At 36.7% G+C, this 24,215-nt stretch overlaps 2 protein-coding genes across 3 annotated transcripts in view; both read right to left on the bottom strand.

The window, feature by feature from the left end:
* Positions 1 to 2,624: 2,624 nt before the first annotated feature.
* LOC127873520 (uncharacterized) lies at positions 2,625 to 7,270 on the bottom strand. The gene is made up of 2 exons (XM_052417402.1): positions 7,014 to 7,270; positions 2,625 to 3,963 (listed from the first exon to the last, which is right to left on the bottom strand). Exons 1-2 carry the CDS (start codon positions 7,113 to 7,115, stop codon positions 3,079 to 3,081), a joined length of 987 nt encoding a protein of 328 aa, XP_052273362.1. The 5' UTR covers positions 7,116 to 7,270; the 3' UTR covers positions 2,625 to 3,078.
* A 3,848-nt stretch (positions 7,271 to 11,118) lies between these two features.
* Positions 11,119 to 24,215, bottom strand: part of LOC127870988 (PGAP2-interacting protein-like) — a 38,514-nt gene continuing 25,417 nt past the window's right edge. For both annotated transcript variants that reach the window (XM_052413601.1, XM_052413599.1), the window contains exons 7-16: positions 23,154 to 23,390; positions 21,281 to 21,364; positions 20,836 to 20,921; positions 20,142 to 20,247; positions 17,367 to 17,502; positions 16,747 to 16,811; positions 16,257 to 16,398; positions 14,418 to 14,567; positions 13,685 to 13,843; positions 11,119 to 11,467 (exon numbers count right to left, since the gene is read on the bottom strand). In XM_052413601.1, coding sequence (XP_052269561.1) covers positions 11,386 to 11,467; positions 13,685 to 13,843; positions 14,418 to 14,567; positions 16,257 to 16,398; positions 16,747 to 16,811; positions 17,367 to 17,502; positions 20,142 to 20,247; positions 20,836 to 20,921; positions 21,281 to 21,364; positions 23,154 to 23,390 — 1,247 coding nt within the window. In that variant the 3' untranslated portion in view covers positions 11,119 to 11,385. The remainder of the gene's footprint in view (positions 11,468 to 13,684; positions 13,844 to 14,417; positions 14,568 to 16,256; positions 16,399 to 16,746; positions 16,812 to 17,366; positions 17,503 to 20,141; positions 20,248 to 20,835; positions 20,922 to 21,280; positions 21,365 to 23,153; positions 23,391 to 24,215) is intronic.

The raw sequence follows: 24,215 nt of genomic DNA, 5'->3' as shown, positions 1-24,215 counted from the left end.
CGCACTTTTTAAGAAGTGTGTTAAACATGTGTCTTTTTAGATACATCCTTTTAAAACAGATCATATGATAAAAACGCACTTATGAAATAAAAGACTAACTTATGCTTAAAAAAGACGCACATCAAAATAGAAAAACGCACTTTTGTGAGAAAAAACCCACATCTGTAAACCTTAAAACACACTTCTTAGATAAAAGACGCACTTCCTAAATAAAAGACGCACTTCTTAGATAAAAAACACACATTTTGCTCACATCTACACTCAAAAGCGCACTTACAGATGAAGAAAACACACAAAAAACGCACTTCCTAAATAAAAGACGCACTTCTTAGATAAAAAACACACATTTTGCTCACATCTACACTCAAAAGCGCACTTACAGATGAAGAAAACACACAAAAAACGCACTTTTTCACTAAAATAACGCACTTGAATAGAAAAAACGCACAAAAAGCGCACTTAAATGCACTTTTGAACACTGAAAACGCACATATTAACAAAAAACACACAATTAACGCACTTTTAAGTGCGCTAAATGTGTGTTTTGGTAAAAAGTGCGTTATTATTTGACAAGGGTTTGTCAATCATAAGTTAAAAGTCGTTCATTGTCCACATTTACAGTTCATCGTCCACATTTTTACACTCAAGATGCAATTTTATTGTCCCAATGATATCTCGGAGAAGATTTGAAACTGTGAGGTCAAAAACGAGGTCACTATGTCAAATGAAGGAGAAAGCTTGTGAACTTTCTAGAAACTTGTTCGTGTGATATCATGGCTGAGTTCTAAAATTGATATGTCCCGTTTATTAGGATCATATATGATATCTGGGCAGGGTTTGAACATCGTTTTAGTCTGTTTTATAACAAGAATCCCACATGCCCTGGCTGTGTTTTATATGGCTTTAGACCTTGTGAACATTCTTTAAGTCACGTTCTTTGTCAATTATTAATGAAACTTGCTCAGAACATTAATTTTGATGATATTTTGATAGTTTGATAATGGTTCAGGTCCACTGAATAATATATCTTTTAGGGGTAGTCCGTGTTTTTTATATGACAATAGTAAAACCGTATGAACCTAATTTGCATTTGCTTTTTTGCCAATCTTCATCATTTGCTCTGAAGCTTTTTTCTTATATAAGGAAGCATTTGAAGAAATTACCAGTATAACAATTGAATTAAATAAATTGATATTATGACATTTTTATGTAATGCAGTCGTCTGAATATACATTTTGCCTATGTTATATAGAGTTACATGGCAAAAAAAAATACTGTTGATTTTGTGTCGTTCTGAAGAAGAAGATGATGATGATGATCGGTTGGTTGTGAACAGCAACAAACTTATTTTATTGCTTTATTAACACCCTTCATTTCAGATTCTGAAAATTTCAGATGATATTTATTTTTGCAGAAAATTACTAATGAGAGAAAGAACTGTTTATAAATTTCATAGCGGTTGACATCCAATCAAGAATGCATGGCCTGTTGGGAATTCACTTCTATCTCTCTGATTGACACTTATCTGGAAGTTGAATTTCCATTTTTTTGCAGAATAAACGTCTCAAGGTTCTTAAAGAAGCTAACTTAAGAAGGATATCAGTTAATTGGTCCCAAGTTATTTGAGATGTTCATTTAAAAGAAGTATGTAATGTGACAAGCCCGTATTTGCATGTATGTATTGTGTGCGCAACTTTGTTTTAAACCATTGCCGCCAGGTGCCGCCAGGGTTGTGTAAGTTTTCATTTTATGCCTATATTGAAAGCTTGTGAATACTAGCTGTCCCCTTTTTTGCCCAACCTTCTGGACACTTGCACAAAATGTGTTGTTTTTTCCAAATTATATAATGATGGCTTTTGATAATGGTTTAAGTCTATTAAAACAGATGGCCACCAGGAGGTGGAGCAGTTTTTCTTACATGTCTTCACTGAAGCCTCTTAAACACTCCAGTAACATTTTTTGCCAAATCAGCAATCATGTGGACCAGAACATCTGCACTAATGGCATTTCAACTGAGTTAAAAATAATTTCTGTGTAAAAAGCAGAGCAGAGGCCACATCTATGACACAAACATCACAAAAGACGCTCAACAAAACTTTCGGGTCTCAGGTGAGCGACCTAAGGACTTTGGACCTCTTGTTGATCTCATTGATAATGATGGGACTGAGTTGGTTTGCATAAAAAGTAAATGGTGCTATGGTTTTCTTACCAGATATTGTTCACCAATTTTAGGAAAATGACTGAATTGTACTTCTGTATAAAATACACTGTTTGATCATTAACTTGACCTTAACTGCAGAACATTCGTAGCTTACCTGAAAAAATACTGCGTACAATGAACTAATGGAAACATATAATATTTTTTGCATTAAAAACGGTTCTTCTAAAAATGTTCCTAACGTATATGTGTCAAAACATATATAGTAAGACGTATTCATGTAGGTTATAGAAGAAATATGGTTTACCGATAACAAATCAGCTAAAAAGAATGCCACAAAAGATTTGAACAAAATCCTGCCTACTATTTATATTCGTTCAAGCGTTAAATTGCTTATGCAACGTTGTTCCAATATTTGGAGGTATATGGTGTTATAATGCGCGTTTTTTTCTAAATGTATACAACCTTTACAATAACACTTTTAATTCACAGATTTACATAAATGATCATTAGACACTAAACAACGAAAACTACACCCCACAATCGTAAATGCCGATAAAAGTAAAAGTCTCGATATTCTTATTAAATCTAGATAATTATATTCAATAATAAAACATGTTAGTCATGTAACGAATATAAACTGTATCGTCGCTGCACGTATTGAAGTTCTATGGCATCTATTGTTTGCGACAGTGCACACACATAGATAACACGTACATTAAATGTGTTTATTGAAATGCGTGTTTTTACCCTCCGCATCAGCCAACAGAACGGCAACTTTTGATGAGCTCAGAAAAAAAACACCACTTTGTCCTCTAAATATCGTCGTAGATCAGACTACATTTCGGTTACAGACGTATGAGCGTAATCAGAAGTCCGGCGAGTATGGGCCTATCGGGAAGATGTACAGTTATAGTAGGTCACGGCTCTTTTGCGAGGCACTTGATGTAGTCGCGGAACTGCTGGTTCTGATCCAAGCCATGACTCACAAACAGCCGGTGATGCAGCTCGTCGTAGCAGATGGCACGCGGTGAGTACAGCTCGTGAACCTCCGACATAGCCACCACCACTTTCTCAAGGCACGGCGACACATGCAGGAGCTGGTTGTTTCCGTTGCTGCAGACGAGCATCCCGCCGTCCTTCAGCGGCAACGTGCAGCAAGGCCGCTTGAGCTCCGCGTGCTCGAAGCAGTCGAGTACCTTTAACTTCGGCCCCTCCTCATCACCGCTACCCGCCTTCACATTGACACTAACCCTGAAAATAGAGTTGTTTGAAGCATCAGATACAAACGCGACCGTTTCTTCCTCGTTAACCGCAACATCCGGTACGCACTGTACACCGTCTAGATCCAGTTTCTCGATCACAGCGCCGTCATCAGGATTCAAGAGCTGAACGGACGCCTTGTGCCGGATGGAATTGAAAGACACGAGCATTTTTCCCTGTACGGCGGTTATAGCGACGCATTTACCTTCCATCTTCAACGTCTTGTGGTAGATTAATCGCCGGGGCTCCGTTTTCAGAATGAGAATGCTTTTCTCCTTGGGCAGGGTGACAGCCACGTGGTTCTGATCGATTTTCGCGACGTCCCAGGGCGGCGACTCAGTGGAGAACGAGGTCAGTAGCATGGGGGTCTTGTTCCGGGACACGTCCATCAGCTTGATGGCGTAGTTCTCATGGTCGACGGTCAACAGCAGGTCCGGCGATAGCATCAGCATGCTTGTAATGTGGCACGGCTCAGAGTCTTGTAACGTCCGGACCTCGATCTCGCTAAAGCAGGAGAGCGTCTCAAACGGCAGGTCGACCATCTGAAACGAAGAATGTGGATACATTTGGTGTGCGGGTAGATGTTTATCATCATACTGAGAACCTCCCTCAAGAAGACGTTTTATTTGGCTTACAGGAACAATGCAAGATACAGAAGACGGCACGTTCCAGAGACGACCGTAGGGATCCAATGTGAAGCAGCTTTAGTAACACCCATATCGGAAGACGGTTCATGCAAAAGACGAGTTAGTGTTGAGCAAGGGATCGAGCATGCGCCCCCTGAGTTTTGGTGCAAGCGTTTTACAACAAGACAGAGATTACGCAATCCATAGAGCGCAAGCGCACTGCAAGCGCCTTGCAACTTTCCAACAAATCGCTAACAGATTTGAAACACTGGTTATTCGTGTATACCTCGGTTAAACCCGTCAAGTATTGCTGACAATGTATCAATCCATTCACCTGATCTCCGATTAATTAATTGAGTGAGACAAGTAATTTTCCGAGCTCACGGTCTATGAAAGTATAATGTAAATTGCGTATGCCGATATGATGTTCGAATCGTGATTACGGAATAAATTAATCACTCTAAATTTTCGGGACATCCTGTTTTCGCCAAAGTAATTATTGTTTGAAACTCAATTTTTTTCGGACAACCAGTTTTTCTCCTATTACTAATGACAGTCAGTTGCGGTTTATCAGAATTACTCTTATTTGCGTTAATCCTTTGACACATTACACATGTGTTTTTTTTGTTGTTTTTTGAAACTGGTTGACGGTAATAAATCCTTGCAGATGAAAACAAGAACTCGATGATCAGTGTCATCTGCTTTAATTTGGGTAAATAGGCTTGTGTTTTAGTTGTTCGCGCTGGTGGGAAATTAATGTTGAGGGAGTTTAGCAAGTCAGTCTGCTATTAACTACGCTGGGAACGATAACCCCATCTGCCTGTTTATACTTCACCACTGTTACACAGAATGTGCGACGACATTTGCCAGTCTAGTGTTTAACAGCTTGTGCGACGACATTGGCCAATTTATCATTGAAATCTGTACATATTGGCAACTTTCAGGGAACACGGGGCTCAATGCATGTCAAATAAGATTAGCCTGTGCACACTGATTAACCTGTGCATTGTGCACAAGCTAATCAAGGACAACACTTTCTGATTGTATGGTGTTGCTTTGTTTAAAGAGAGTCTCTGGTACTGGGATGATAATTAATGCATATGCATTAAGCCCTGTTTTCCCAAAATGAAGCTTGAATTATCTTTTTTATTAATGATGTAAAAAAAGATGAAAGTGATGATAACTTCAAAGTAACCTCGCTGACAAGGCAAATAAACAAAATCACTTTTAAATCAAATAAACAACCAATGAGTTCTACATTTTTACCTTGTGGAATTTTTAGTAAACATCTGAAAGGGACCTTTTCACGGTTTGTCATTAAATGCTTTATATTGATAAATGTAAACATTGGATCTTAAAAGCTCCATTTAAAAGAAAAACAAGAATAAAATTAAAGAAAAAAGTTTCCCTCGACTGGGCTCGAACCACTGACCCCTGGAATAAAAGTCTGTCGATTAGACTACTCGGTCATCCTTGCTCATACAATGAGAGATGTATTTTATACTTTATATATATAAGCAATCATCGTAGTATGAAAAAATATAACGACAACAACAGAACTCTCCAAATTAGGAAATCGTTTAATTTTGTCAATTACCAAAACGTGAAAACGTCCTTTCAATGTTTGAAAATTGAATTGAATGAGTTCAATACATTGTCAGATCTTACATCATGAATAACTTACAGGTTTAGTGGTTGCATGTTAGGCTGGGGCCAGTAGATTTAAGCCCAGGAAACTAAATTTCAAAAGTTGGTTACAGTTGGGCTAAAAAGCAGGGCAACTAGCTTTTTCAAAGCTTGAACAACTCAATCCAATTAAACATAGAAAACAAATTGGCGACTTTGGATCAATTAGGCCTAGGAAATGATTCAATTCCGGCTCACAACAGGACATGATGCATTTAAAGTCTGTCATGTCGACACAATTGTTGATCAACAATTTAAAGAAAATAGATATAGTATTAGATACACATAACACAAAAAACATGGACATGATTCTAGGCTTGTTAATCTTTAGCCAGGCAACCAAAATTCTAAAGTGCAGCAACTTATTGCGAAAAAAATATTGTTGTTATTTTGTCTAAGTTATCTCTATAATATACATATGAGGATAAACAGTGAACACACATCTCGACCTGTGCTTTAAGACACGCTCTTTATAAATTTGAATTGGTTGTGTTCATTTCAAACTTGCGATGTAAAAAGCTATAACATAATTTTTAAAACTGAGTTGCGTCTAAGATAATGCAATAGCGCTTTGATTTATAAAGGTTATCGTTCTACCAGAAAGCGTTAAGTAGTAATACAGTTGCACAGTTCTTCGTAAGGATGTGAACAAGCAGTCAGTGGTCTGTTAAATCTGCTTTATTTAGGTAAATAGTTATGTGCACTTGATAAAGTCGGTTTTACCAGATATCTTTAAAGGGACCTTTTCACGTTTTGGTAAATTGCAAAAAGGCTCCTTAAGTATTACATTATTCCCATTGTATTAAAATACACTTGAATTTATTGAAGACAATGATTCGAGCATATTAAGTTAATGTCCACTCTTTATCCTTTTAGTAGTAAATACTTAACGGTGCGGTATTCACAAACGCAGGCTATCACGCCGGCAAGTGACGATGTACATAGGAATCTCCAAACGTAGATGAAATATAGGTAGGTATATTTTCAGGGTTTCTCTTAATAGCCGGAGATTGTCTTTTGAGAATATTTTTGTGTATTAATACTTTTGGACGTGAACAACAGTGTTCGAAAACGAAAAGAATTTAAGGTAGTTTTTCAGAATTAATTTAACAGGACCATATTACTCAACAGGAAGTAGACATGTATACTATGACATTGCATATAAAAGAATACAACAGAAAACATTATGTATTCATAAGTAAAGTTCTGAAAATTATGTAAATTGAATCTAATGAATAATAACCGAAAAGAAAAACGCTAATACAATAAACCGAACTTACAGTATTGTCGACATGCTCCGCTGTCTTTGCGTTCGATTTAAACCCCACCGATCGTTTTTTATTTTGTTTAGTCATTTCTTGAATTTTTTCAGATTCTTCCATCCCATGTATACACAATAGAAAGTCCCCACAGTTTTACCACTGAACCTTGTAGCAAGTAAACGGCAATACTGAATTTTGTTTTCGTCAGATAATGTCACGGTCAAGTTTCAATGTCATTTCAACGCATCGGTTACAAAATAGATGTAAAACATCAGGCCGATTACGCACGAAGTACTACTACAAACGAATGTATAATACAGTATAGAGATAAACTGCGCTTTTCCTTTATACATAACGCCGATTTAACATTTTTAAATCGCTCGCCGCAAAGGGTTGGGGATTATATCAATGCCCTGCGTCCGTTAATTCGTCTGTTCGTCTGTCCGTAATACTTTCGTGTCCGCTCTATATCGCCTATACCCTTAGACCGACTTTCATGAAACTTTCATTAAATGGTAAATTCATTCAGAAAATGCGTAGAAGCCTTGAGTCAGTCACGCCGTATCAAGGTCATACTTCAAGGTCATAGGTTTGAGCCTCCATTTTCGTGGACGCTCAATATCTTTTAAAAGGATTTTTAGAAAAACCTGGTTCAAATGTTAAGTTCATCGAGAAGGCGATATGCTGAAGAATGACTGAACTAGTCAATAAGTATTCATGCCACTTTTAAAGTTCAAACATTCAAGCCTTCATTTTTTGTGCCTGCGCTACATATCAAAAGCCTTTAAAAACACTTAACTACATGTATCTATAGTTTTTCTACACTCTACCGGTCACTGAAACGATGCATGGAAGGTATAAGTGAGGCTGGCTCAAGGTCAATGTCATTATTGAAGATCGATAGTTTGACATAGGCTGGCTCAAGGTCAATGCCATTATTGAAGATCGATAGTTTGAGGCTGGCTCAAGGTCAATGACATTATTGAAGATCGATAGTTTGACATAGGCTGGCTCAAGGTCAACGACATTTTTGGAGATCAATACCGGGGTAGTTTGACATCGATTTCTTTCGTATCTGCTTTCTACTTACTGAAGTATTATCATAAATGATTACTGCGATTCAGAAGTCATGAGTAAATCACACTGTTTCAAATGCAAGGTCAATACTTCAATGTGAAAGAATATAGATGTCTCATTGTAAAAGCTTGTCGATGACAAAACGATGCCTTTACTTTGATTATTTCTTTGAAGTTTCACAGTTTATTTAAGACATAATTATCGGTGTATATTTGTCGGTCATTAAAGAATACTTTAACTGCACATCCGACGCGTAGTAATTCAATTAATAAATAAACCACGATCGTGTCGAGATAAATCCGTTTTTTTTCCGGCGAAGCTGTGAAACCAATCTGTTCACATAAAATGACCTGTACATAACGCCAGCAGACCCGAATGAATACATTCGCAGTATTTGATTAGCTGATTTGAGCACAAGCCCCCGGAACATTGGCATCATCACAGCGTCTTTGTATTGAGATTTACCGGTAACACTAAAAAGTTTAGTATAATGCGGACTACTCTTTGCATGCTAATACAAAGCAAAGTCACACTTTTTTGCACAGTTAGAATTACCCTTTACCGGTAAATTCCACTCCCGAGACTTTTAGGGTCACAGCTTGATCACTTAATTGTCAGGGGAAGACGGAATGTATTATCAATTAATGCCTTATGTTGACAGTTTTTTTTCTTCACCGTTTAGAGTTTGCCTTTGGATTGGGAAAATTCGCGGCGTTTTGACTAAAATTGGGAAATTAGTGTAGTTGTTTTGCTAAAAAATGTTTCAAAATTGATGATACAAGTGTCCAGTATTATATTTACTAAGGTTTCGTTTAAACAGTATCATAAGAATACATTTAAACGTAAAGTATGTGTTGCGATTTGTTTACTCATTGGCATTTAGATAATGTGTTTGAAATAAATTATAAACATGATCATAATTTCATTATTTAACAAGCAAATTCGTTGAATTGATATACCCCGCCAAATAAATTTTGTTTATGGATGGGTGTAGAACTTAAGTATGGTAGAATCCTTACCAAATAAGGCATTTTTAATTAAAATGTGTGATTTTGACCTTTGTGTGTGTCTTTGACCATGATCCTTGCAACCTGGATCTTATATTTGACACACAGCTACATAATGGAGAACAATTGTGGACAGTTATTACAGAATCCCATGATGCATAGTAAGGGCTGTTTGTAAAACATGCATGCCCCCCATATGGGCTATCAGTTGTAGTGGAAGCCATTGTGTGAATACGTTTTTTGTCACTGTGACCTTGACATTTGACCTAGTGACCTGAAAATCAATAGGGGTCATCTGCCAGTCATGATCAATTTACCTATGAAGTTTCATGATCCTAGGCCTAATTATTCTTGAGTTATCATCAGGAAACCATTTTACTGTTTCGAGTCACTGTGACCTTGACCTTTGACCTAGTGACCTGAAAATCAATAGGGGTCATTTTCGAGTCATGATTAATTTACCTATGAAGTTTCATGATCCTAGGCATAAGCGTTCTTGAGTTATCATCTGGAAACAATTTTACTATTTCGGGTCACCGTGACCTTTGACCTAGTGACCTGAAAATCAATAGGGGTCCTCTACGAGTCATGATCAATGTACATATGAAGTTTCATGATCCTAGGCCTAAGCGTTCTTTAGTTATCATCCGGAAACCATTTTACTATTTCGGGTCATCATGACCATGACCTTTGACCTAGTGACCTGAAAATTAATAGGGGTCATCTGCCAGTCATGATTAATGTACTTATGAAGTTTTATGATCCTAGGCCTAAGCGCTCTTGAGTTATCATCCGGAAACCATTTTACTATTTCCAGTCACTGTGACCTTGACCTTTGACCTAGTGACCTGAAAATCAAAAGGGGTCATCTGCCAGTCATGATCAATATACCTATGAAGTTTCATGATGCTAGGCCTTAGCATTCTTGAGTTATCATCCGGAAAACATTTTACTATTTTGAGTCACTGTGACCTTGACCTTTGACCTTATGACCTGAAAATCAATAGGGGTCATCTGCCAGTCATGATTAATGTACTTATGAAGTTTTATGATCCTAGGCCTAAGCGCTCTTGAGTTATCATCCGGAAACCATCTGGTGGACAGACCGACCGACCAACGGACCGACATGTGCAAAACAATATACCATCTCTTCTTCCAAGGGGGGCATAAATATAGAAAAATCCCTGTTTCTGATCTCCTACTCATACTGTTTTCACCAAACATTTTGCAAATGTTTCCTGACATAAAATGAAGACAATGTTAGACCACCATGCACATAAGGGTAATTGTGCTTTGTTCATACAACTCTCTCGACTCATAAACTTTTCCTTGAAAATCTTTTCCAAACTTTCAAGATATGGGGTCCAATTTTTACAGCAGCCGTATATTATTATCCATGACTTTGTTTGATTTAATTACAGCCATCCATGCAATTTTGCAATTGTATGAAACACAGTTAAGATATTAGTCATAATATGTGAAAAAAGTAAGAACATTTATTTGTATAGATAGTTAACAACAGTCAGATGATCAGTCAGGCATCATTTAACATAAAGTGAAGGTGTACGCATGAAAATAAGTCTTAGTTGAAAGCCACAAACAAAATTTCAGAAACAAAAATAAAAAGTCAAAATAGCAATAACAGTGTTAACATCTAAAGATTAAAAAATGTATTAAAGGTCTTAAAAACAGTATCTCGAGTCAACCAACACACACTTGTTCATTTGCTCATTCGCTCAACATCAGGGAAAATATGCAAAAACTCACAACAAAATGAGAAACAAACATATAAAACAAATACAAATTTAGAACCTAATAATAATACTTGGAATAATAATTATTGTTAAAATTCATGGTAGCAAAAACTCTTTACAATATGAAAGTCTTGCAGAATAAAGTTGCTGAAATTAATGTATTAAAACTCTTTACAATATGAAAGTCTTTTAGAATAATGTTGCTGAAATTCATGTAAAATACTCTTTACAATATGTAAGTCTTTTAGAATAATGTTGCTGAAATTCATGTAAAATACTCTTTACAAAATGAAAGTCTTGCAGAATAATGTTGCTGAAATTAATGTATTAAAACTCTTTACAATATGAAAGTCTTTTAGAATAATGTTGCTGAAATTCATGTAAAATACTCTGTACAATATGAAAGTCTTGCAGAATAATGTTGTTCAAATTCATGTAAAATACTCTTTACAATATGAAAGTCTTGCAGAATAATGTTGCTGAAATTCATGTAAAATACTCTGAACAGCATGAAAATCTTGAGTATAACGTGTTGTATGTGGTTGTTCAAGTTCATGGTAAGAAATACTTTGGTGTGCTCATGTGGAAGCGATGTGTGTTAAAATACCCATGGCCGTGGTGGAGCTTGCCAAACCTTAAAAAAAAAAAAACACCAAACATTGGTGGGTTAACATATCGAACATACAAAGACGTTGACCTGTCGTTTTAATTTAATAACAAAAGCACCGCATAACGGGTGCCAACGCTCAGCTGCGAAAGCTTGTCAGATTTTTTTTATTTTTTTTAGAGGTCACAGTGACCTTGACCTTTGACCTAGTGACCCAAAATTGGGTGTGGCATGTATAACTCATCAAGGTGCATCTACATTAAAGTTTCACAGTTGTAGGTGGAAACACTTTGATTTTATAGCCGACGTTAAGGTTTTAGCACGACGCCTACGGCGGACGGCTGACGGCGAGCTGGCTATTACAATATCTCGGGTTTTCTCCGAAAACAGCCGAGCTAAAAAACAACAAAACAAGGGACAAAATTGTCACAAAACCAGGTTTTCAGTTGAAAAAAAGTCTGATAAAGGGAGACAATTCTAAATGTGTATTGTTAAGCCCCTTGTGTAAAATTGACCTTGATTTCAATTAGAAAACAAGGGCTGTTTGTAAAACATGCATGCCCCCCATATAGGCTGTCAGTTGTTGGGGAATCCATTGTGTGAATACGTTTTTTTGTCACTGTGACCTTGACCTTTGACCTAGTGACCTGAAAATCAATAGGGGTCATCTGCCAGTCATGATCAATGTACCTATGAAGTTTCATGATCCTAGGCCTAATTATACTTTAGTTATCATCCGGGAACCATTTTACTGTTTCGAGTCACTGTGACCATGACCTTTGACCTAGTGACCTGAAAATCGATAGGGGTCATCTGCCAGTCATGATCAAAGTTCCTATGAAGTTTCATGATCCTAGAGGTTAGCATTCTTGAGTTATCATCCGGAAACCATTTTACTGTTTCAAATCACTGTGACCTTGACCTTTGACCTAGTGACCTGAAAATCAATAGGGATCATCTGCCAGTCATGATCAATGTTCCTATCAAGTTTCATGATCCTAGGTTTAAGCATTCTTTAGTTATCATCCAGAATCCATTTAACTGTTTTGAGTCACTGTGACCTTGACCTTTGACCTAGTGACCTGAAAATCAATAGGGGTCATCTGCCAGTCATGATCAATGTACCTATGAAGTTTCATGATCCTAGGCATAATCATTCTTGAGTTATCATCCGGACACCATTTTACTATTTCAAGTCACTGTGACCTTGACCTTTGACCTAGTAACCTGAAAATCAATAGGGGTCATCTGCCAGTCATGATCAATGTACATATGAAGTTTCATGATCCTAGGCCTAAGCGTTCTTGAGTTATCATTCGGAAACCATTTTACTATTTCAAGTCACTGTGACCTTGACCTTTGACCTAGTGACCTGAAAATCAATAGGTGTCATCTACCAGTCATGATCAATTTACCTATGAAGTTTCATGATCCTAGGCCTAAGCGTTCTTGAGTTATCATCCTTTCATAGTTATATAGTTGTTTCAAAATCTATTTTTAGTTGTGGCGACATTGACCTTGGAGATATTGACGTAATTCTTTTGTGCGACACACCGTCCAATAATGGTGAAAAAATGTGCCAAATGATTTTAAAATGTCACAATGAATGACATAGTTATGGCCCAGACAAGCTCATTTATGTCCATTTTTGACCTTTAAACTCAAATTGTGACCTTGACCTTGGAGATATCGACGTGATTCTTTCGTGCGACATACCATCTAATGATGGTGAACAAATGTGCCAAATGATTTTAAAATCTGACAATGAACGACAAAGTTATGGCCCGGACAAGCTAATTAATGGCCATTTTTGACCTTCAAACTTAAATTGTGACCTTGACCTTGGAGATATCGACGTAATTCTTTCCCGCCACACACCTTCTAATGATGGTGAACAAATGTGCCAATGATTTTAAAATCTGACAATGAACGACAGAGTTATGGCCCGGACAAGCTTGTTCCGCCCGCCCGCCCGCCCGCCAGCCCGCCCGCCGACATTGGCCAATCTAATAACCAGTTTTTTTCTTCAAAAAACCTGGTTAAAAATTACAAATTTAGTAGAAGATTAGATTATATCATGTTTATCCTTTTCTTGTGCACTGTTTGAGAAACAAATTATTAAAAACACACAAGCATGAAATTAATAAGTACCTGTTATTTATTAAATACCAGAGAAATTTTTATACTGCAAGCAATAACATAAGGGTTCCATCTCAGACATCAAATATATTACTTACGACTTACTTTTCATTAAAGAGCACATTGGCTGGAAAGACATTGTTTTCGATGTCTGTGGTTACGACAGTGTTGTCACGGTACTCGGCTGAAGTTGGAATCTCAAAGCGCGCCATCTGGACCTCTGTGTCACTCAGGCCACCGTGCGTGATCCGAGCATACCCCTGCCTGAATTCAATTTTACAGAAAATTGACATCAATGTAAATATAATTAATTTAAAAAAAATAGCCGACAACAACCGATTTAGCATTTAATTTCCCGGGTACATTTTAGTATATCTACCTTACCCGGGGTACATGTAAGTATACTTAAGAATACCCGGGGTACATGTAAGTAGTACCCGAGCCGACAATGACCAATTGAGCCTCAATTTACCTCTTTCTTGCAGTAGTATAAAGAACAAGAGCACCGCATAACGGGTGCCACGCTCGGCTGCGAAAGCTTGTCAGATTTTTTTTTATTTTTAGAGGTCACAGTGACTTTGACCTAGTGACCCAAAAATGGGTGTGGCGTGTAGAACTCATGAAGTTTCAAACTTGTAGGTGGAAGGACTTTGATTTTAGAGCCAATGTTTAAAACCTCAACAAACCTTGACACGGACGGCGGACACGACGAGCTGGCTATGACAATACCTCGGGTTTTCTCCGAAAACAGTCGAGCTAATAATAAAGAGAGGATAAAAGAATAAAGGTTAAAGCCACAGAAACATGGACATACTCTGAACCCAAGAGACATGGCTACCTGATAAGACCCCTGTACATGATGTACTCGCAGAAGCGCTTCTTGTCGGTCTCGTCAATATCCTTCATGTTGCCTCGCTGTATGAGCTCCTGGTACTCATTGCTGCCAGGCTTGGAGGTCACATAGCCCATGAACACCACTGGGTTCTCACTGGAAAAATGTCATGCAATTTGACTGCATTAGATCATAGAAACATTCACACCAATGGGTTTGTCGTAAGTTCAATGTGGATGTCATTGACGTGTTATATAAGTAAAACACATATAGCATAACTGTTAAATGTATTGCCCTTAATATTGAGTCTGTATTTGATGGTAAATAGTGACAAATCATATCGTACGCACATCCACCATGGCTATTGTGTACATCAAAACAAGTGGAATATTTGTTTGAAATTTTGTTGCATGTGATTTAAACTCAATACATTTCATAATTATTGCACAGAAAGTAATGCATCTTTTTCTGTTCAAACAAAACAGAACAAAGTTACAGATGCTACAAAACAAGAAACCTGTTCTGTATTTAATAGGCAGGCACACATCATGATTGTTGAATAAGAACTGTATCATTAATGAACAAGGGACAAAATTGTCACAAAACCAGGTTTTCATTGTGAAAAAAAATCTGATAAAGGGAGACAACTCAAACTGAACTTTTGAAATGAACAAACAAAATTAACCCCCTTTGTAAGTTTGTTTAAAAATAAATCTATTTTTAGTCGTGGCGACCTTGACATTGGAGATATTGATGTGATTCTTTTGTGCGACACACGGTCCCATGATGGTGAACAAATGTGCCAATTGATTGTATAATCTCACAATGAATGACATAGTTATGGCCCGGATAAGCTCATTTATGGCCATTTTTGACCTTTGAACTCAAAGTGTGACCTTGACCTTGGAGATATCGACATAATTCTTTCGTGCGACACACTGTCTAATGATGGTGAACAAATGAAAAAAAAATCTGATAAAGGGAGACAACTCAAACTGAACTTTTGAAATGAACAAACAAAATTAACCCCCTTTGTAAGTTTGTTTAAAAATAAATCTATTTTTAGTTGTGGCGACCTTGACATTGGAGATATTGACGTAATTCTTTCGTGCGACACACTGTCCCATGATGGTGAACAAATGTGCCAAATGATTTAAAATCTCACAATGAATGACATAGTTATGGCCCGGACAAGCTCATTTATGGCCATTTTTGACCTTTGAACTCAAAGTGTGACCTTAACCTTGGAGATATTGACGTAATTCTTTCGCGCGACACACTGTCTAATGATGGTGAACAAATGTGCCAAATGATTTTAAAATCACACAATGAACGACAAAGTTATGGCCCAGACAAGCTTGTTCAGCCCGCCAGCCCACCCGCAGACATTCGCCAATCTTATAACTAGTTTTTTCCTTCGGAAAACCTGGTTAATAAAAATAATATGATTTACTGTAATTTAGTGGATAGGGAGTTCAGTATATAAAGCAGTGCATCAGTGTACAGCAGTTGTCAGTGTACAGCATTAGCACAAGCCTGGGAAAACTGGGCTTAATGCATTTGCGTTTAGTTTCGTCCCAGATTAGTCTGTGACAATAATTACCATAAAAACTGGATTTTCATTTAGATGAGACCCCTTTTAAACGATATAACTCAATAAAAGCTGAACGTTTCATTCCTGGTTAGTCTGTGCCTACTTTCTGGGACGATACTTGATGCACATGCATTAAGCCCAGTTTTCCCAGAACATGGTTTAGTGTACTGCAAAAACAAATCTGTGAGTAGACTGTAAGCACATGCATTAAGCCCAGTTTTCCCAGAACTAGCTCAGCCCTTTCCCCGTACCTCTCTCTGAGCAGCCTGGCCAGGTACTCGGCCTGCAGTTTCCTGTCCAGTTTGTCCCGGTCGTTGCCCATGTGGGTCACCACAAAGTCCACAAGACTGCCGGACACATTTACGGTGGCAGACACGGCTGGGGCCAACTCACCTGGGGACAGCACAGGCAATTGTAAGAGGCTTGTTTGCAAGCAGAATGTCAAATGTTTCAGAATTAATTATCTTGTTTGACAGTATCCCAATCTTAGAACTTAGAATAAATATATAAATATAAATAAATAAATTTATCTATCAAGAATGCTTGTTTTATTTAAACTTTTATTGGAACTTTGATTTCTAGTGGTTGTATAATTCAGGTTTCAGTTGCGATAAACCTTTTCATTTTTTCTACGCAAGGAACTTAGATACCATGTAAGTCTTTAGGTGTATGTTAAAAAATATATAATATTATACATATGCATAATTAAATAAACTATCAGTATAGCTATGAATACAATACCATGTGGGGAAGGCAGCAGGTGATGAGCAGATTTCACAAATGGATACCTGGACAGTATCAGGTTCCTAAAACAAACACAGCAAATTCTACGGGGACTTTCATAACACTGCATACTAAACTTTTATATAATTTATTTTGAATATGGTTCAATTGAAATTTTATCTTTGAACAACAACATTTAATGTTCTAATACACAATATAAATTCAACTAGAGATGTAGCTACTTGAAAATGCTTAAGACAAGTTTTTAAACAGATAATTATTCTTAATGATATGTGGCTATTGTCGAGGAAATTGCAAATATTATAATTAGTTAAAAATTATCATACAATCAATAACGAACACAAATTTGTATTATACTATTGAACTAAATATTCATTTTTATAACAATGCAATCCTTATGTAAGACATCATTTAGATGCAAGGAACTTTTGTTTATCAATATTATTAATAAAACATTTGATATTAAATCAACCAATTGACATGTTTTTTTATAATATTTCTCTAGGGTTTCTAAAATGTATTACAGCACTAGTACATACTACTATTTTTTTTTGGCATGAACATAAGCCACCTGCAAAACATGTTTTACAGTTAATACAATTCCTAACAACACAAACCCCCAAGTATGGTCCCGTGTAGAAGGTCCAAAATCTACGTAGAATCCTAATTTTTCACCGAGCCATGTGCCAAGGTCATTGTTGCCTAGGAACGGTTTGGAGGCATCACTCTCCAGCATGGTTATCACGTCAGCGCCTGGGGGAAAAGGTAGGGCTCATAATTTGATTATTTGGATCGTTGGCTGTTTTCTACATTATTTCAGTCATATTTTGGCGGTCAGTCATCCTAAGCTCACTTTTAATGGTTTAGCTTGTTTGTGAGTACTTAGTCCATATACGAATGCCATTATCTGACAACTGCCCTAGTTAACTTTTTACCACTTAGATACCTATTTTGACGCATGTGTAGTCACTTAGAAAGTTAAATTAAATTTAATTAAAGACTTCTTACTATATTCAAGTTTTAAAGGCTTCATTTTCAATCCTTAGATACGGATGAGCACCAGACAGCATAAAACCTGAACAGACTGCAAGTTACTCGCAGGCTGTTCTGGTTATATGCTGGTTGCAAAAGCCATTTTCACTTTATTTTGCTTTGCGATGGGGAAAGGGTTAAATCAGAAGTAGGGGGAGAATGGATATATAAATAATATCAGGACAATTCCCCTAACAAATTATGTAGCCCCACTAGGAATCTAACCCCAAAACTGCTAATATATAGTCCAGCACTCTACTAAGCTAGCCTTATCAGCATAAGGGTCAAAATACAGTAGTCCTCGTTATAGTACAAATTATTAATTAACTTTATAATATTAGACGAGAATGTGTTCAATCTGTTCGCCCCATACAAGTTGAGCCTCTCCAATAAAGCTTGAAACTCCCCTTATATGAGAAAAAGGCTTCCAATATGGAAAAACAGAGGCAATGCGGGAAAAAGTCGGTCAATACGAGATTCAGCCAATCAGAAACAAGGAAAAACTCTGCCTTATATAAGAATCTTTCCTAATAAAAAAATGTGTACCCAAAATTGTTCGTATCCAATTTTTTTCGTACCCATTTTTTTTCATACCCAAATTTGTTTTCATACCCACAATATTTTTTGGCATAATTTGTTCGTACCCAAAATATTCGTACACAATTTTTTTTTCATACCCAACATTTTCGTACCCACATTTTTTTTTTGTACACCCCCAAAAAAATTGGGTATAAACAAAAAATTGGGTACAAACACAAATTTGGGTACCAAAAAAAATTTGGGTACGAATATTTGGGTACGAACAAAATATTGGGTTAGAAAAAAATTTGGGTACGAAAAAAAATTTGAGTACGAAAAAAAACATTGAGTACGAAAAATAACTTGGGTACGAAAAAAAATAATTGGATAATTCAAAAGTGAAATTCAAACTTTTCTTGCTGAATAATATAATAAAGTTAATTAATAAAATTGTCATTCATTAGTTGAATTCATATTGGCATTGTTATTGAGATTCAGGCAGCCGTATCGTCCTTCGACCTGCGGCCTCAGGCCAATACGGCTGTATTAAGCTTAATAACACAGCCAATATGAATTCAACTAATTAATAACATTATATTATTACTGTCAATAATTTTTTCACATGCTTTTTGAATTTGATCAAAAAGACAAAAGCAAAACCATAAATTATCAGTATATGTACATATGTCAAATAATTGCACATGGAAAATAGCTTCCTAACAAACAAGAGGGCCAAAGGCACTATGTTGCTTTTCTGAGATCCAAAAGAACTGAACTTATATGAGAAGATTTTGTGAGGCTTAAGGAACCATTCTAAAAAAAAGAGATGTTACTAAAACAAATGTTTTGAGACAGCTTCTAGAAGATTGAACAAAAAATGTGACCAGAACCATTTTCAAACTTGGCTGAGATATTATTGAAACAAATATCTCAAACAAACAGACCCGTACCTGATTTTCACACTAAAAAAAAATCATAAATTAACACAAATGTTCTGAGATAGTTGCATGACTGTGAAAAAAATGTGACTTCAAGACTGTTCAGAAGGTTTAACTATAGCCATGTCAATAAAACTGCCCTGTCCTCAGGTTCTCATGTTTATCAACAAACCAGAACCAATTGAAGTCAGCTGAGACATCATTAGAATAAAGATACAAAACTCTTGAAGATTGGGCAAACAATGGGATTTTTTAAATAGTGTTTACAAGCTTTTTCCTATATTTGGCATACTGACCTTTTTTTTACACAACATGATCCATTTTCGAACTTGGCTGAGATTTCTTTGTTAAAACGTTTCTGACCAAGTTCTATGATGATTGGACAATACAATTGGCCTCTACAGTTTTGTCATAAGGTAACTGTTGCCGTTAGACATCTTAAGGTTACCACAAAAACTAACCATGAGCATGTTGTGCTCAAGTGATCTAAAACTTGAACTAACAAGAGATGTGTTTGTCAGAAACACAATGCCCCCTATTGCGCCGCTTTGAAGCCATTAATTTGACCTTTGACCTTGAAGGATGACCTTGACCATTCACCACTCAAAATGTGCAGCTCCATGAGATACACATGCATGCCGAATATCAAACTGCTATCTTCAATAAAGCAAAAGTTATTCAATATTGCAAAACTTAAACCAAGGTTAAAATTTTCCACAGAATGACAGACAGACAGGCCAAAAACAATATACCCCCGATCATTCGATCCGGGGGCATAAAAATAAAAAAGCGTTAACAATAAGTAAGAGTATATTAAAGTACTACTCATAAAAAGTATTCATTATTCACTCATTTAGCCTCAATACAAATGCCAATGTCTCTAAACTATGAATCCAGACTCACCAGAGTCATTGAGGAGGGCTGCAGTACGCTCCAGGCTAGGCCAGCCTTTGTTGTCATACCCAAAATGGTACGTCCAGATAGCCGATGTGATCTGCCTGGGACCTGACTGGGAATGTTTAACAAACAACAATCATATGCATGTAATTGAACCTTATGCTGGAGACAACATGTGCATTCGATGTCATCCCAGATTAGTGGTTCAGTCCAGTCCAGTCCGGTAGAACCAGTACTTGGTTTCTATCTAAAGAACGCTTTAAAAGTAGGAGCTTAACCAGTGTCGACCTCTTGGTCTCTAGGCCAAAACCATATCCACTGCGCTGCAGCGACCTTTTCAAAGGTTTTATTTTGTACATAATATGATGTGCAAATACCTTATGTTAAATTGGAAAAGAATTGATAACTACATAAAAATGTGGGTATGTCAAATAACATGTAGTAAACACAGCAGATGGCTAAGGAGCTTAATCCTTTCCCACTCAGAAGCAAAGTGAAAAAGGCTATGTGCAAAGTAACTCACAGACTGATCAGGTTTTATGCTGTTAGCTGCTCATCAGTATCTGAGAGTTGAAAATGAAGTCTTTAAAAATTGAATCTAGTTAGAAAGGTCTTTAATTAAATTTTACTTTCAAAGGGACTACAAATGTGTTAAAATACGTATTTAAGTGATAAAGGGTTAAACACAAAGCTTGGTCACCTTGATAGGGGGCTCAAACTTGCTGCTAAGGTCCATATGGCGTTTTCCAAACCCCAAAAGCCCAAAACAGAGTATCACAGCCAGAACTGAAAGCAAAAGTCAACTGACGCATCTCACCAAATACAACTTCAGTAAAAATAGAGTTATAAACATGGAAAGGTCCGTCTTATGTTTAAAAAAAGATGAGTTTATGACCACAGAAAAACAGTGGTTTATATTATTACGTTATCAAAACCATGAAAACCATCTCAAACTATATTAATTGTATCTGTCAATAAACAACAATTCCTTTTAAACATTTATTATTAAATCAATAGTTATAACTATGTCCACAAGGGTTGACATATAAATATGTTTAGAAAGGTATGGGGAAAAGTAAATAGAATGAAGTTATTAAATAATACTAAATCTGAATTCTACAAGTAACCCATCTAAGGATTCGCACTTCTGTTAAAGCTACTGCCGCTGGGAAGTTTCTTCTTGTTGACCATGACATAGGCAGTGTGACTGTCATCAGTGGTGCTCCCTCCTGCAGTAGTAAAAGAGAATACATAAATAACAAGCAAATTCGTTGAATTGATATCCCTCGCCAATATGCTTCTGGACACAAAAGTGTTATATTTGACACTCAAAAAAGCATTTTTTTCAAGATACAAAGGGCCATAACTCCTTTATTATCCAATGATATACAATGCCATTTGGCGTGCATCATCCTCTTATCCATGTTTATTCTCATACCAAGTTTCAATGAAATCCGCCAAAGCACTTCCAAGATATGGCTCCGGACACAAAAAAGCATTTTTCCAAGATACAAAGGGCCATAACTCTGTTATTAAAACATGGTGTACAATGCCATTAGGCGTGCATCATCCTCTTATCCATATATATACTCATACCAAGTTTCATTGAAATCCGCCAAAGCACTTCCAAGATATGGCTCCGGACACAAAAGTGCCGGACGGACGGAAGGACTGACGGAAAGACGGACCGAAAGACGGACGGAAAACGCCAAAACAATATCCCTCCGCCTATGGCGGGGGATAATAAAGCCTCTGGGTTAAGTGTTTTTCTACATTTATCTGGGTGGAGACTTCCTGCTTTTATAGTATTTTATGTTTACAGAAAGTCTCTTCTTAGCGAAAATCCAGTTTAGGTAAAGTCTGGTCCCTGATTAGGTTAATCTAGGACAACACTTTTTGCACATGCATAAAGCCCTGTTTTCCCACAGCACGGCTAAAATATGTTAGTGGATCTTTATGCAGTTAGATTCATATACATATTCTATGCTAATTATGTTTTTACAAAACACAAACTTACCGGTATTTTATGTTATAAAAACTTTGTTATTAAAAAATCATTGAACCATGCGGCATTCACACTTCCTGTGTTCACATTTTTAAGTGATATGAATACATAATATTCTCAGCAATTCTTAAATAACTTACTCAGACAAGTTGGGTGCATGTGCAACCTTAAATCTGAAAGTCCCCAAAAACATTCACAATTACAAGATATTAATAGCAATTGATCATCTTTGTATATGCTCTTCAACAATACATATTAATAATGTTCAGCGTGAACTTTGGGTCATGTTATATGAGGTTTGCAATAAAAACTTAATATTAGTACATATACCTACCAAGGTTTTAAATAATCAATAATATTCTCCGCAATAAAGAAGCATAAAACTATACCATAAAATATTTAACCTCGCCCTTGATAAACTGGGCTCAATGCACACTTCTGGCTTAAAGTGATTTTTTTTCCCAAGAATAGTCTAACTTTTAAAAGAAAAATACCATACAAGCCAAAACTGTTGTCCCTGATGAACCTGTGCAGACTGCGTAGGCTTATCTAGGACAAAAGTTAGCAGACGTGCATTATTCCACGTTTTCTTTTTTTTTTTTTTTTTTTTTAATTTATAGCGTTTATTCACCTCCGTACAATACACAATTTATTGTTAGTTTGCATGTTAATATGTTAATATACAATAGCGTTATTTTAACAATTCAAATAGGTTGATACAATAGAGGTAAATAAAATCTATGCATTCCTTATATATTAAGACATGCATACAGTTCACACACACACACAGACACATACAAAAACTTCTGGCTTAAGTGGATTTTTCCCCAAGAATAGTCTAACTTTTAAAAGAAAAATACCATACAAGCCAAAAGTGTTGTCCCTGATGAACCTGTGCAGACTGCGTAGGCTTATCTAGGACAAAAGTTAGCAGACATGCATTATTCCACGTTTTCTCAGAGCCAGTCTCATTAAGAACTAAATGAAATACAACAACCAGTATTTGAGCTCACCTACAAAGAGTCCCAGGAAAATCCCGATCATGTTCATAGCGATTAGAACGTCAGTGTGCTCTCGCGTGTACTCGCCGAGGGGCACAAAGTTGAATGCAACCGTCCACACGAGGAAGAAGTTCTGAATCATAAACACGAGTATGGCCAGGAAGAGAGTGCGGGCCGGCGGACATCGGGACACTCTGTCAGCCATCTCTGGCCACACGGAGAAGGCATACACGCCTAGGAGTAGACCCCCTGAAAAACCAGGGCACAATGATCATAACTGAAGACAGTTTGCAGAAGTCATTCACAAATTCGAATGATTTTTGCAGTAAAACCTGTGCAAACCTAACCCTGTGAAAAACACATCCTTGTAAAAATCAAAATATCAAATATCGCTGAGATTCCCATATCGTATGTTTTTCAATACTCATCTTAATCATCAAACAAAGGCATAAAAAGGGTTGCATAATTTAATTTGTATAACTGTTCCTCCTGCATTGAATTCAAGCATAAAAATGTCGAGAAGAAGTTTAAACAAGCTTGTCCATACTTCTTCGTCTGGTAATGACCAATTTATTGACTGTAACTGTTGAGAAAGCAAATAGTATAAATAAATAATTGTTATCATCTATTGAAGCATTCGTTTTTGAAATTTTAACATAAAACAAACTAGAACAGTCACTGCAGACAACAAAACGCGTGTGATGACTCATTTCAGGCAGGTGAAAAAGTTGAGAAGTAGTAAAACTAACCTCAAAATTGTATTGTTCACTACTTCTCATTGATCATGCACAAAGACAAAAAGCTTCACATACATTTGGGATGTGGTCTGTAAAAAGGGGTGTTTAATGCATGTGCCTAAAGTGTTGTCCCAGATTAGCCTGTGTAGTCCGCACAGGCTAATCAGGGACAACACTTTCTGCTTTTATGATTTTTTTGTTCAAAGAAATTTCTTCTTAGCAAAAATACAGTTTAGGCAGAAAATGTTGTCCCTGATTAGCCAGTGCGAACTGCACATGCTAATCTGGGGCAACACTTTATGCACATGCAATAAACCCCCTTTTCACAGAGCACGGC

Source organism: Dreissena polymorpha, chromosome 3 (genome assembly GCF_020536995.1).
Source record: "Dreissena polymorpha isolate Duluth1 chromosome 3, UMN_Dpol_1.0, whole genome shotgun sequence".
NCBI lineage: Eukaryota > Metazoa > Mollusca > Bivalvia > Myida > Dreissenidae > Dreissena > Dreissena polymorpha.
This window is presented reverse-complemented; position numbering and strand designations above follow the sequence as displayed.

What these genes read in the sequence shown, in the direction of transcription:
- LOC127873520 (XM_052417402.1), bottom strand. Translation starts at nt 7,115, where the DNA reads ATGGAAGAATCTGAAAAAATTCAAGAAATGACTAAACAAAATAAAAAA. An exon ending in CGGAGCATGTCGACAATACT is followed by an intron (nt 3,964 to 7,013) that starts GTAAGTTCGGTT and finishes TCTTCGTTTCAG; the next exon opens with ATGGTCGACCTGCCGTTTGA.